This window comes from Drosophila grimshawi, unplaced genomic scaffold (assembly GCF_018153295.1).
Source record: "Drosophila grimshawi isolate 15287-2541.00 unplaced genomic scaffold, ASM1815329v1 contig_80, whole genome shotgun sequence".
NCBI classification, from domain to species: Eukaryota; Metazoa; Arthropoda; class Insecta; order Diptera; family Drosophilidae; genus Drosophila; species Drosophila grimshawi.
Window position 1 is genome coordinate 851688 of NW_025063639.1, and position 15548 is coordinate 867235.

The following is a 15548-nucleotide window of genomic DNA, read 5'->3' on the forward strand; positions in this document are numbered from 1 at the left end:
CGCTAACAAATAAATCAAAAATATTGTGCAAGTGTTTGAAAGAATGAAATAAATTAAAGATAATTAAATAAAAAAGAAGTCTTAAAATACCCACGTAAGGACGAAATATAAAATACAAGAATACCACAATTAAATCAAATACTCCAATAATATCATAAAAAGAAATGTACTCATAAAATATGCAAGTAGTGAATACGAATACCATTTATTAATAAAATAGCCAAATACCAAATAAACACAAGAATACCATTAAAATAAATGTACGCATAAAATACTCAAGGTACAATTAGCTATATATAAACATATGGGCGAACAGGCATACCAAAATTTAAAAAAGGACTAAACAAATATCCATGTAATATAAACACGAGCAAAACGATCAAATTGGGAAATAGATAAATTAATTACGACATCGTTAACGATAACAAATAAACAAGTGTTTTTTTTCGTAGTTTCAACGTAATGAATTCAGTTCAAAGTGCCACCGAGCAGCAGGAGCAAATCGGGTCTTTTAAGCGTAGATTGCGCAAGCGTCGAAACGTCAGCGTCATTGACGCGTTAGGCAACACTGGTCTGACGACACTCTTGCAAAAATCCTACATAAAACAATTCTATTTCGAGAAGCGTGTCGGCAGCGGAGGAGCAGCAAATCACGAGAAGCAGCAGCCGCAGCAGCAAAAACAGCTGTTCAGTGTTGGCCAATTTGGATGATTAAAGTACAGCAGCAAGCGTCACGTATTTCACGGCTTACGTCAACGTAAACGTAAGCGTTATAAAAGCCACCCCACAAACATATATATGTTATGTTATCGATGAATTCAGCAAGGATGTTGCCATTTGACACTGGCCGCCATTTTGCAGCGCTTCCCGCATGCCGCGTGCAACACAAGCAGCCGCTGTGCAGCTGACATATCAAATTAACAAAACATAATTTCTCAACTATATAAGTATCTAGTATATAATTTATAAATCTCCGCCACTGTATATAAAAACAAAATAATTGACCAAAAATGTCAGCGACCCAACAGAGTGAGAGCATTACCTGTCGGTCGAATGCGCAGCCAGCAATGGTGCTGCAGCCCCTGGCGGACGAAACGGGCAGCAGCCGGCAAGCAGCGGAACAAGAGGAATTATTACAATTTTCACGTATTGCCACCAAAAATAATCTTTTAAAGCTTAATTGGTGGCACTCACCAACGCAGCCCACAATCGATATTGAAGCCTCGTTTCTTGCCGGAGGGGGCACAAACGGTATGCCCATGAAAATTGATAACAATAACAGCCTAAGCACGCCGGCAAAATCAATTATATCGTATAATCGCCACTCACGAAAAAAGGACAAAAATAATCACCACCAACAAAAACAGCAGCAACAGATGTCCACAGTTACCGCGGACAAAATTAACATTGATGTTGACGAGGATTCTGATCTGCAAGACTCGCAGCTGTTGGTGAAAGGTTTGTGTATAGAACTATGTTAACATAACATATTTTATTAACATTATTTACATAACTCGATCATCTGCAGCCGTGATATCGATTATGCTGTTTGGAGATCACAATTAATTTAGCGATACTTATCGCACGTTTCCTTTTTGAGTGCTGCCAGATTAATTTTTTGTTTTGTTAAATGATTAACAGTTTTTTTAAATGCGTAATTATATTAGTTTATTTATAAACACTGCTAATCTGTGCTTTATCACTGGAAAAATGTACGTCCAGAAGCTAGATAAGATAATTATAAGTAACATTAACAGGGCTAAGGCCCTAAATACAGTTAGTAACAAGCGCAACTTTTTGAAATTATAATTAGCTGAATTTGAACTTTGACAGCGACAGAGGAAAAGGAAGAGAAACAGAAACTGATATATAAATCTAACTGCAAAATATATTTTATTGAAGAAGAAGCAGATGAGAAGTTGATTTTTAAGTTGTGCAAATTTGATGTGCATTATTTATTTGTTTTTGTGGAGTTACATAACATCCTAAGCTAATAATTGTTTTTCTTTCCTTTTTTTAAACTATTAATAATCAATTTAGTCATGCGACGCTTTAAAATATAAGTTTACATGTAAATACTGTTTATTATTTACTACTTTGCCTGCGCAGCTGCTACGTCTCAGTTATTCTTGGGCAGCTGCGCTGTTCAGTTCAGTTTTCGGTTGCATGTTCGCACTGAGTGTTTTTAGTTGAGGCTTGGCGCTTGCGTTGATCGGTTTTCGATTTCGCTTTTCGGGTTTACGGTCTTTTTTTTTTTGGGTTCGGCTAAGGTTTCGTATTCGAAATCGAACAAATGTGAAATGTGTATGTAAGTATGTATATATGTACATACATATCTATGCAGTCAAACAAACAATGAGCAACAGGTGGCGCTGCTATGTATGCTTATGCATATTAATTTAATGGCAGGTCAAAGCATTGAGGTTTGGCCATTGAAACAAGGGCAATTGAATTCATAAGACACAGATGGCTTTATCATATATATACGTGTGTGTATGTGTGTATGAGTGTGTACCACGATAAAGCTGCCTTTTTTTCTCGTGCATTTTTTTTTTTGATTGTTATTCAGTGTTTAATGTTTATAATTTAATTTGTATTTTACTTATTTTTATTTTCGATTTGTTTTACGTTTTGATTGCTGACGCTTGTTGACTAATTGTCTTGCCTCTTCTCCTCTACATCGCTTTGTGCTTTTGTTTCAGCTTCGTTTAAATTCTTAAGTGCCTGCTGCTTGTCTGTGTGTGTGTGCAAATATAAATTAACTGTACACGCTGCATATGTATTTAATTTTTGAGTGTTTCTGCTTTTTCTCCATATGTAAAAAAAGCTTTAACATGTTTAATGTTAACGGCACATTTGTTGCACATACATATACATTTTCATATATGTATGTGTGTCATTCTTATTGACTTATTGTCTCACAGCTGTTGCAAATTTTAATTGTATGCTCATAAAAAGCAATTAAATTCAGAAACAGTTTAAAAAAATCAACACATTAAGGCCAATAATAAATATGTACGTAATATTAAGCTACATGTGTGTTTTTGTAGAAATTCACGTTTTTTCTTCTTCCGTTCCGTTCATTTCTTCGTCTATTCTTATCAATCGGATTTTATCTATCATATGTGTGTGTGAGTGTGTGGAAACATTTATGCTCGTTGTGCTGATTAAGCGTCGCTGCTGACTTCACTTCACATGTTGCTCAAGTGTTTGACGTGTGACAGTCACTCATTCAAATCATGCATGTGTGACAAAAAGCGAAGAACTGTAAATAACATATCGATTAACAGCTGGTAGCAGGCAGGCTCTCTCTTAACAGATGTGCAGCCAACTCACTTGTAGGTATATCATAATTACGATGTATTTGTGTTGTTGACTTATTAAATTACGATATATGTTAAATAAAAAATAATATAATGCGTGTCTTCTGATTTACAAATGTGGGGTATAATGAATTTCGTAAACACGGTATAAGTAATTACGGTATGTGTATCTGCTTGACTGTTCCTCTAATCAACGAAAATTGTTTTTTTTTTTTAAATATCGTAATTACGACATTTGTGTCTCGAATTTACGATGTTCGTATGTAGGCGTGTCTTTAGTTTAACTCAAATTTACATAAATATATGTAAGGATGCAGGATATGTTAAATATCGTAAATACGATATATATGTATACATATATATTTATACATATCGTATTTACGATATTTATATATATATATATTTATATATATATGTTAACTCTGCTTAAGTATCGACATCACGATATATCTACGATATGCCTGATTTCTTCGGTTTAAATCGAATTTAATTAAATATATATTCGAAAATACAGGGTATATTGTATGTCCATAAGCACTCAGCTTAGTATTACTTAAAGAAAGTATTGATTAAATGAAGAAAGGCAAATTGATAAAAAGTGAAATGTGCGAGTTTTAAATGTTAAAAACACATTTTACAGAAATTATAACCGGAAATAAGCTAAGAAAAGCTGATGATGAACTGCGATATATTGCAAGGTATGCATTTTAAATATGTATGTACTTGATTAAATTAAGTAAGTCTAAGTCTAAGACTAATTGGTGATTGGGGACAAATATAGATATAGACATCAGAATTTCTTATATTTCTATTCTATTTATTAATTTGCAAATTGAATAATGAATATATAAATATATATTTAATGAATGAAATATTAAAAATAATTAATTCAATTACCATATACCTAATTCTTTTAATTTCAGATCCGAAACCATGCGTGGCACTTTTGAATCAAGGTCAACCGGATCAGATGAAGATCAGCGGTTATCGTTTGTCCCATTTGCGTTCGATTTTATGCTGGATTTGCATAATTCTCACGGGTGGCTTGCTGCGACTCGTGTTGCACTGGTGGCGCCACTGGTATCTGCTTGCCACGTGCGAGTCCTGCTCGCTGCACGAGGCCCAGCAGGTCCTCATCGAAGAGGACTATCAGGGCAATCACAAGCTGTATCACGTAAAGCCTGTCAGTCTCCTGGATGTGGAGCAGCTCAAGTAAGTATTTATATATAGATTGAAAAAAAAAATATTTTCAAAATATGTGGAGTATTTTTTTTTATTTATTTACTATTTACATATATACTTATTTAATTTCAATTTAAATTTTGAATTAAAATAAAAAATAAAAGTAATATTTACAAGATTGATTTCTGGGGGTTTTTATATTATTTATTTATATATTTCCTCTTTTTTTAATGAAACAGACAATCAGAAAATGTCGCAAGTAAATAAAATTAAAATGTAAATTTAATGCCAAGCTGGGCCTACATTTATTGGATTAAAAATAAATATAATATAATAATATACCTTTCAGTTTAATTCTTTAAATACATATAATTAATATATTAATTAAATATTTCATTCAGTTCAATTCAATGAAATCCATTTATAAGATTGATATAATATTCAAATCCATTCCTTAAATAAGTATAATATATTTAAATAATATTCACTTCAAGTCTCGAAAAGCTCAAAATATATTCATTAAATATTCAATTAAATTCTTTAAATACATATAATTAACATTTTAATATATATTCAAGACAATTATTTAAATACTTTTAATAATAAATGTAATAAAACATGTAATACACCTTTCAGTTTAATTCGTTGAATATATATAATATATTAATATATATTAGTAATAGATTAATATTTAATACTCACTTCAATTATTTTTTTCTGCCTTTTAGAAAACTAATGCAAAAGAAAGTGCCTGGCGAGGATTTCGATGACAACAAACTTCAACTGGCTGTGCATTTCTCCTCGGCACACTTTAAAAGTGAGTAACTAAATGAAATAAATACGATTTTCAGTAAAAGTCTACTTTCTTTTAGACTGTCGCTCGTTGAGAATAATTCGCTGTAAGCAATTGATTTATGCCTGGGACAGCAGCATCAACAGCTTCAATAAAATCAATGGCCTTGATGTGAATGTGCCCTGCTCCTATTACCATCAGCAGCGAGGATTGAGTCTGCAGGAGCAACTCTCTCGCAGGATTGTTTTCGGTGAGAATGAGATCACCGTTCCACTGCGAGATGTGAAGACTCTACTATTTCTGGAGGTCCTCAATCCGTTCTATGTATTCCAAATATTTTCGGTCATTCTTTGGTTTGCCTACGATTATTATTATTATGCTTGTGTCATTGTTCTAATGTCCGTCTTTGGCATTTCCATGTCCATTATGCAAACCAAAAAGGTGAGTTGCAGTTTTAAATTATTTTGATGCAGTAATTATAAGTATATATATATAATCTATATCTGTGCTTTGCAGAATCAAGATGTGCTCCAGGAAACGGTTCGCAATACGGGCAATGCTTGGATCGTCAATTCCAAGGGCATTTCCATGGAACTGTCGACTAAAACCTTGGTACCTGGTGATATTATTGAGATACCCTCAAGTGGCTGCACGATGCAATGCGATGCTGTTCTACTCTCCGGCAATTGCATCCTGGATGAATCCATGTTGACGGGGGAAAGTGTTCCGGTTACGAAGACTCCGCTGCCTCAGAAACGCGATGTGATCTTCGATAAGAAGGAACATGCGAGGCACACGCTCTTCTGTGGCACAAAAGTCATTCAAACTAGATACATTGGCTCCAAGAAGGTGCTCGCCTTTGTCATCAATACTGGCAATATTACGGCGAAGGGGGGCTTAATACGATCCATTCTGTATCCTCCGCCGGTGGATTATAAATTTGAACAGGATTCGTACAAATTTATACAATGTTTGGCTCTGATTGCATTGTTTGGCTTTATCTACACGCTCGTCACGAAGGTGAGAGATGTGTATTTATATAAGCCCATTTATGATTTATATTTTTTAGAAGATGTAATAATGGTTTACTTCTATTTTTTGATTTAAGTCTAGTTAATATTTGATAAAAGCTGTTACAATTAATTACTTAAAACAAAGCAGAAGAGAGCACAATAAGGAAGAGAAAGAACGAAGAACTCTCGACTGCCAAATATAAATTTAAACTATTCATATCTTTATGGAACTTTATAGTATTTTTGTTTCATAAGATAAGTAAATATATGTGTAGTAGGTACACTATTTATAGATGTATTGTAGTTTATTAATTGATTTTATGCATTTAGAAATTCCATAAAGATACCCTGTATCGCTATCTTTATTTTAGTCTACTTTATTTATATTTGATTATCTATTAATTATAAATATTTAATTAGATATATATATATTTTTTATATACGTATTTCTACATTCTACTACAACATATTATTTTAATTAAATTCTTTTATTTAAATTTGTATTTATTTGTCCATTTATTTTATATATTTATTTATAAATTCTACTACTTCATATTATTTTATTTACAATCATTTGTCTATTTATTTATTTTTATTTGTATTTATTAGTCTATTTATTTTTATTTATATTTATTTATCTGTTTATTTATTTTATATATATTTCTAAATTCTACTACTTCATATAATTTTATTTATTTTCATTTATCTATTTATTTTTTTGATATGTATTTCTAAATTCGCTTCTACTGCTCTTCTTTGCAGATCGTACGTGGCACGGATGCCTTGAAAATAGCCGTGGAATCTTTGGATTTGATAACGATTGTTGTGCCACCCGCTTTGCCCGCTGCGATGACCGTCGGACGTTTCTATGCCCAGAAGCGGCTCAAAACTTGCAACATATTTTGCATATCGCCGCGTTCCATAAACGTGGCAGGCAGCATTGATTGCTGTTGCTTCGATAAGGTTCCACGTTATATATATACGCCTAGTAAAAGAAAGTTAAATTAACATATATAAATTTTAATTATAGACTGGCACTTTAACGGAGGATGGACTCGATATGTGGGGTGTGGTGCCCAAATCGTCAACGAATCAATTTCAAATACCACTCAAGGATGTCAAACGTTTGCCGTGCGAACATTTTCTGTTTGGCATGGTCACCTGTCACTCGATCACCGTGATGAACGGCGTCAAAATGGGTGACCCGCTGGACCTGAAAATGTTTGAATCGACTGGCTGGCTACTGGAGGATGCCAATAATATACCAGAGAATGAAAAATATGGACTAATTTATCCAACTATTCTCAGGCAACCTATTTTAAAGGAAACTGGCAAAACTGAAGGAACTGTGCAACGTCAAAATTCCGTAGACGATTTATTGGCCAATGTTGGCCTGCTGAAAACAGTCAAAAATTTCGATCATGGCATAGTGCGTGAATTTCCATTTACCTCTAACTTACAGCGTATGTCGGTCATAACACGCTGCCTCAACGCCAGCGGTTTTAATGTGTATTGCAAGGGGTCGCCGGAGATGTTGCAACAATTGTGCCTGCCACAAAGCCTGCCCAACGATTATAGCCAACAATTGTCGAGCTTTGCCAAGAAGGGTTTTCGCATCATTGCCTTGGCCTATAAAAGTTTAAATCCCCGTTTGAATTACACAAAAATTCAGCGATTATCACGTGAAGATGTTGAACATAATTTGGAATTTCTTGGTTTTGTTGTGCTCGAAAATCGCTTGAAGCCGGATACGACGCAGGTTATTAAATCCCTGAATCTGGCCAATATACGCACCATAATGATAACCGGTGACAATATATTGACGGCCATGAGTGTGGCACGCGATTGTGGCATTGTCAGTGCCACACAATCGGTGATAACGGTGCATGCCGTACCCGATGCAGGCGGAATCAATTTTGAATTGCAATACACGCTGGAACTGGGCAGTCAAAATCTAACCAATGGCATCGGAAACTTGGAAAATGATTTAACTTTGGACCTGGACTTGAATAAATCCACAAATAAATTAGTAAATGGAAACTTGGCAAATAGCAACAGTTTGACTAGTGTTAAAACCATTGAGACTTGGACGCATAACGAGGAGGAGGAGGAACTAGATTTGGATGTGGAGCTGGGTGCGAGCTCAGCGAGTATTAAATCCCCTGCTCCTTCACTCAAGGACAACAGCTGGCGGCGTCACTATATCTTCGCCATGGATGGCAAGACTTGGCAAATTGTGCACGATTTATTTCCCCAGCAAATGGAAATAATTTTAACACGCGGCGCAATTTATGCGCGAATGTCGCCGGAACAGAAACAGTCACTGGTTGTGGAACTGCAAAATCTGGATTATTATGTGGCCATGTGCGGGGATGGCGCCAACGATTGTGGTGCTCTCAAAGTTGCCCACACGGGCATCTCGCTGAGCGAAACGGAGTCATCGATAGCATCTCCATTCACCTCCAGGAATCCAACGATTTCCGCTGTGCCGAATGTAATCAAGGAGGGTCGCGCTGCTTTAGTCACCTCGTTTGGCATTTTTAAATATATGGCTGCCTATTCTTTGGTTCAGTTTATATCTGTTATGATTCTCTATTCCATCGATTCGAATCTAACGGATAAACAATATCTTTATATTGATTTGGGGCTGATTTCCATTTTTGCCTTCTTCTTTGGCAAAACGGAGTCCTTCGATGGGCAGCTAGTAAAACAGGTTCCACTCAGCTCTTTGATCTCTCCGACGCCTATGGCCTCACTCCTCCTTCATTTGGCGGTGGCAACTGTCTTCCAAGTCGCCGGTATGTCGGGTTTATATATGTATAGTTATATATATTTAACATGATTATAGTTTATAAGTATTTTCTTTTAATTTTCAAAGTTTAATTTCAATTAGTCTTTAATAAGTTTATTGTGATAATTAAATATATATATAAATAACCAAATATATATATATATATATTTCGATTTTAATATATAAGTCGGGCTTATATATATAGTTATATATATTTACGTTTTCTTTTAATTTTCAAAGTTTCATTTGTAATTAATTAATTATATAGTATAATAAATTAAATATATATATATATTCGATTCGATTTTAATATTTATTATTAGAAATAATTTTTAATATGCAGTTTTTTTTTTAAATTTGATTTTCATTTTCTAATTATAACTTATATTATATTATAGCACTATATATTTAATTCTTCTAATTAGAATTTAGTATATATAGTTCTATTTTATATTTATTATAGCATATATTTATTATAGGCTATATTTTAATTTTATTCCATTTTGCTTATATTCGTTTTATTTGCAAGTTGTTTGCTTTCCAATTTTAGTTTTTAATACTTGCTTTAATTGTTATATATAAATTTAAAATAAATATATTATATATTTAAAATAAATATATTATATATTTAAAATTATGTAAATATAAAGATAAGCAATTTTTTATATTTATATTTATTTATCTATTTTTTGTTTACATTTTCTATTATTTTTAGTGGAGTTGTACATATATAATATATATTTAATAATAGACTATATTATAATTTACTTTTATTTGACTAATTTAATTTTTTTACATTTAAATTGTATTTTCTATATACAAATATTTACTATTTATTGAACTCATTTGAATCTATTCTTTATTCCAGGCTGGTTGCAGTTGCATCAACAGTCATGGTTTGAGCCCTTCAAGCCGGGATCGGATGAGTCTGAGGATCACCTGGGTTGTTTTGAGAACTATACGATGTTCGCCATATCGAGTTTCCAGTATATAATATTGGCCTTTGTCTTCTCGAAGGGTGCGCCATATCGCAAACCGATCTGGTCGAATTGGCCATTATGCCTGTGCCTGATTCTCAACATAATGATTGTTGTCTATTTGGTGGTTTATCCCTCCCAGTGGATAGCGCACTTCTTTCAACTGATTGTTCCGCCCGATATGGATTTTCGCTATATAATGTTGGGTTATGGTTTGGTCGCATTTTTAATTCATGCTTTTTTGGAGGGTTTCGTTGTGGAATCTTTGATCTTCAAGCGTTGCCAGGTACGACGCGAACAGCGCCTCAAAACATCCAAGCGAAAATATATGCGATTGGAGTATAATATTAAATCCTTCGAAAATTGGCCACCCATCACACAGGTCTACGATATAGCCAACGATCCGGCCGATTCAAATGCCGATTTGCAGCCAACTTATGTCAATTTAAGTGCCGAACAAAATTTGGATGCTCAGCCGAGTGGATTTCCGGGTTTCTTTGAAGCATCGCCGGAGTATGTTCCTGATCCTACTTATGACCATCTCTCCAGCTGAAAGCTCACAAATATCTAAATGTATATATATAGACATCCAATATTGTGTCTAATTTAATTTCTAATTCTAGTTTTAAGCTTGGGTTTAATATTTGGATTTTGTATAATTAACTAAGCTTCGTTTGGTACACCTGTACCAAAATGTACCATTTATTATGATTGTAGTAGGTACCTAGTTATATACGAACTGTACATACGTACGAACTGTACATACGTACCATGGATGTACCATGCACCAAAATCTACCACTTTACAGATACGTGTACCATGTACTACTTATCGTAATAGGTACTGGGCTATAAATTAATTGCAATGTTTGTACCATGTACTAATTAATGTGTGCTTAATTGAAGTTGTACAATCGTACCAAAGTGTACCATGTATCAAAATATACCCTTTATCATTTACTGAAATTGTAATAGGACCTGTAGATATATATTAAAATAGTACATTTATACAATAATTGTACATATGTACCATTTACCTAGTTATAAATGCATTAAAATTGTACTTATTGTGTTATTATTGTACTTAGCTCGTTTAAGGCCATATTACCTAATGTTTTTTGGCTTTAAAACCGCCAAACGTATTTACTTATATTATAAATCTGCGTAGTTATTTATGTAAATAAATAATTATATATAATAGGGATTGTGTGTGTGATTAGATATATAATATATAAAATACTACCTCTACTAATGAGTACACACACACACAGCCAGATGCAACTATTTTCCAGCATTTCTACTGAACCGCGCTTTAAATTGTTATTAATATTTATTATACAAATTGATTTTATATGAAATGCAGTAGTTTGGCTGCTGAATAAGAATTCAATAAAGACGTTAAAAACTTTAATTCATTTATATTTGCAGGACTACATATCTCCTTTTAGCTCTGTTGGAATAATTACTCATTTCCTAACGTGGATTGCTTAATATTTACTTCAATCTGCATATTTAGTATTATTTATTTGATTTTAAATATTATTTATTTTTAATTTACTTTTTTCTACTTTTATTATTTATTTATAGCAATCAATAACTACGTTTATCGACATATTGATTATTTATGTATGTCAAAATTTGTTGCTTAATTTAAGAAACTTTATTATTTATTATTTTATTAATTTTGCAGATTTCTTCATATTTACTTTTTATTATTTATTTTCTATTGTTTATTTATTTAGTATTATTATTTATTTATTTTTTATTATAATTAAAAATGTATTATTTTTTATTATATATTCTCTTAAACTATATTCTTTCCTGCTTTAAATATTTACTATAAAAAGCAATTTTTAGTCATCGAAAGCTGGTTTTATGGCGCGCCTGCCATAATTGTATTTTTATATTTATATAACAAAGAAATGTGCGTGTGTTATACAAAACTGTGCGAATTTACAACAAGCATAGCTCTGATACACACATGCATAGGAAATGCATGGATAATATACAAAAAAAACATTTGCGATTTTGCTTTCAACAGGTGCCGATTATAAATCGTGGTGAGTTTAAGGTTATTACATGCTGACATTTGCAGATTCACACAAACACAATTAACAGCAAACTACACACAAACACACACTGAGAGACACACAGCATGCATAGGAATTCACCTGAAGCAGTCAAACAGCTTTTGCGCATGTGCGCAAGGCAGCAGCAAAGTCGAACCGGACTTCGGCTTCGGGTTTGAGCCGTCATCGCCGTCGTCGCCAGCAGCAGCTTCAAACTTGTTGCCTTTTGCTTTTGCGCAGACGAAGTCAGTTTTGTGACTTTCGTCTGCAGGGCAGTAACGTGTGTGCGCATCATCGGAAAAGAGTTTTGCAAGAAGTACGTATCTGTGTGTGTCTCTGCATGGAGATCATGTGTTTATGTGTGTGTGTGTGTGCATGTAAGTGTTCGCTCGTGCCAGTTTCCCACGCCATATTCGTTACAACAATAATAAGCTAAAAAGTCATATATATATATATATATATATGTGTGTGTGTAAATTGAACAAGCAATGCAAATGATGCAGACATTTGCCAACACATACACCCAGACCTGTTAAAAATACAACACAAAAGCGTAAAAAAATCCAGTTTGTAGAAAAAATTAAAAATTCAATACAACAATGAATTAAATCATCATGGCTGAAACGAACAAAAAATCTAATACATAATGCCCAAAAGTATATCGAAATAAAGAATTATTTATATTCACATTCAGAACTTGGATACCCATAACGACCGCCCACACACACGCACACACATACACAAGGGCACATGTGTAACTGTATGTGCTCGTATAATTTACGGTGTGCGTGTTAAATGTTAAATGAATCCTGTTTGTAAACAGCAAAGCTTAAGAGAACAGAAGCAGCAACAGGTGTAACAGGTAGAGGAGCAGGAGTTATAGGAGGAGCAGCAGGAGTAACAGGAGGAGGAACAGCTACAGCAGCAATTTACATCAGCAGCAGCAGTCGTTGAACGTGGCGGGCATTTGACACAATTCAAAATGTCGGCGACGACGCTGTTATGTCGGCGGCAACTCAGCCCGCGCCTGTTGATCTTAGTTATCGCTCTAGCAGCGGCAGCAGCGCCATCTATTGTTCAAGCGCAAAAATATGGTAAGCTTCACACAAACACACATACATATTAACATATTTGCAAGCTTGCTATGTGGGTTAATGCAAACATACAAACATGTGTATGTGTGTTATATCTGTTTAGCTGTAAATGCGAATTGCCCAATATTATCACAATCAATTTACAAAAGACGGGTAAGAGAAAGCTAAAACTGGTTGACATGACACAGAGATGAGTGTCTTTTATTAATTTTATTATTAAAATATTACCAATTTACAGTTGGCAAAATACAAAAAAAATAAGCGGCATTTTGATACAACATAACCATGTATTTAGGACATTTTAATATTGCTGTGAAAAAATAAAAATAAAGAGAAATATGCCAATAGCTATATAATAATTAAATAATAAAAAATAACGTATTTTTATAAGAAAAAACCCTGTACTTAGGACTTTTTAATTTTGCTGTGTAAGGAAGAAAATAAAAGCTAAATAAACAGTATTTTTGTAATTAGTTTGTGTGCCATTAAAGGATTATTTTAACATTTGCTGTGCAAATGTCATTGAACCTGTTAATGGACAGCTTCCAACAACAACAACAACACTTTCAACGTCCTCTTTTGCATCCGTTTTACTGTTAAGGCGATTGCCTGCTAAGTAAACCGCTTGACTGCGCCATTTATGGATACGGACGTCAACTCACACACACATGCACACACACACACACATGCACACACACACACACATATATATATAAATGTCTATGCATGTCTGTCCATGTTGTCTTTAGTTACCATTGACGTAAAAACAAAACAAGAACTGAACTCGCCGGTTAAAGCTGCTTTCACAATACAAGCAAGTCGCAGCAAAAATAAAAAGCAGCTCCATCAACTTAATAATCATCATCATCATTATTACAATCTCACATAAATAGCCAATAGCAGTCAAAGTCAGCATTATATTATTCAAGAAAGGCGATTCAGACACAAAAGCGAACTGAAAGCAAAGCAGCAGCTGAAGAAGAAAAAGAAGAGCACAACAACTACAGTAACGGCAGAAGCAGCAGCAGCAGCGCAGCGTTAGCAGCAACAACAACAGCAGCATTATCAGCAGTCGCGCCGCAGCCGCCGCAGCTAGATTTAGGTCAACGGTGAACCTTCTTCATCTTCGGCTGCTGCTGCTGCATACAAAATAGGAAGTGAACAGAACAGGCTTTTTTTTTAACAGCAGCTACTTGACATGGAGAAATTCTGTTAATGTGAATGAATGAAATTTTAATGAAAATGTATTTACAAAAGTTTAACGGCAAATTCAGCAAATGCTTTAAAAATATATTTACAAAATTTTTAATCCTATAAAATTAAAACATCTATTTGCGTACAGTTTTTTAATGCAGAGAAATTCTGTAAATGCATCGAAATTTGATTTAAAGCACAAACTTCTTGCTGGTGTTTTTATTTATTTATTTATGTAATGTCAACAAAAAATACAAAATTTTAATAATGACCTACATGAAATTTAAAAAATGTAATAAGTAATATATAATTAAAAGCAAGGAGAAATATATTTAAACTTGTAATATTTATTTTGTGTTTTTTTTATTTAGCATCAATGAAAGTCAAATAGCAAAAATAAATAAATACAATTAAAAATAATATTTAATAATTGAAATTTAATTAAACGAAATAAGGAAATATTCATTTAGGGTTTATTTAAATGCCAAATTTTCCATTTGTGCACATTTGTTAATAGATAATGCAATAATTAATTGTAAGTGGGTTTAGATAACACCTGCAAAATAAAACACAAGGTTAAATAAAAGGAAATCCTTTCCAAATTTAATTAATTAATTAACAGAATCTGATCGCATAATTCCCTTTTGAAAATCTCATGTTAATTAGCCAATATTCTAGGCAAAAGGTATTTATAAATCAATTAACGGGGCTGTGGGAATCAGCAGGCAACACTTCTAAAGCAGCTGCAGGTGTAACTGGTAGTAGAAGAAGAGCTGTGTAGAAGAGTGAGCTGAGTCTGCTGGTTGGTCACTTTCTTTTTGCTCAGCAGCAGCATCACTAGCTGGTCATTTATTATCTCTTTCTCTGTGTGTGTGTATGTTAATACGTATTTTTGTATGCTGGTTTTTAGAGGATGGGGAGGGAGGGGGGAAACAAGGTTCGAAATATATTTGAAGAGGCAAAAAAAACTTGTTCCGCGCAACAATTGGCATTTTTATGGGAACTGGCGCTTTCGCTTTTTCTTCTCTTTTTCGCTTCTTTTTTGTTTTTATTTCTGCTTAGCAATATTCATTAATAGCAGAAAGCATCTGTTTGGCATTCCTCTTAGCTATA

General features: G+C 33.5%; 1 protein-coding gene across 5 annotated transcripts; it reads left to right on the top strand.

The window, feature by feature from the left end:
- Positions 1 to 441: 441 nt before the first annotated feature.
- On the top strand, positions 442 to 11489 carry LOC6570282 (polyamine-transporting ATPase 13A2). 5 transcript variants are annotated; one of them, XM_032742019.2, is made up of 9 exons: positions 2156 to 2308; positions 3964 to 4021; positions 4247 to 4535; positions 5234 to 5322; positions 5378 to 5739; positions 5815 to 6318; positions 7074 to 7274; positions 7342 to 9109; positions 9971 to 11489. In XM_032742019.2, the coding sequence occupies exons 2-9, from the start codon at positions 3997 to 3999 to the stop codon at positions 10630 to 10632; spliced, it is 3900 nt and encodes a 1299-aa protein (XP_032597910.1). In that variant the 5' UTR covers positions 2156 to 2308; positions 3964 to 3996; the 3' UTR covers positions 10633 to 11489. The 5 variants fall into 5 exon arrangements, with proteins under 5 accessions (XP_001996528.1, XP_032597910.1, XP_032597913.1 ...); XM_001996492.3 differs by lacking the exons at positions 2156 to 2308; positions 3964 to 4021 and adding an exon at positions 442 to 1458; XM_032742022.2 differs by lacking the exon at positions 3964 to 4021.
- The last annotated feature ends 4059 nt before the right edge of the window (positions 11490 to 15548 follow it).

Bases quoted from the DNA above. Each gene is read 5' to 3' on its own strand.
- LOC6570282 (XM_001996492.3), top strand. From the start codon at position 1,011: ATGTCAGCGACCCAACAGAGTGAGAGCATTACCTGTCGGTCGAATGCG. The intron at 5,740-5,814 runs GTGAGTTGCAGT...TGTGCTTTGCAG, and splicing joins CCATTATGCAAACCAAAAAG to AATCAAGATGTGCTCCAGGA. The intron at 9,110-9,970 runs GTATGTCGGGTT...TCTTTATTCCAG, and splicing joins AACTGTCTTCCAAGTCGCCG to GCTGGTTGCAGTTGCATCAA.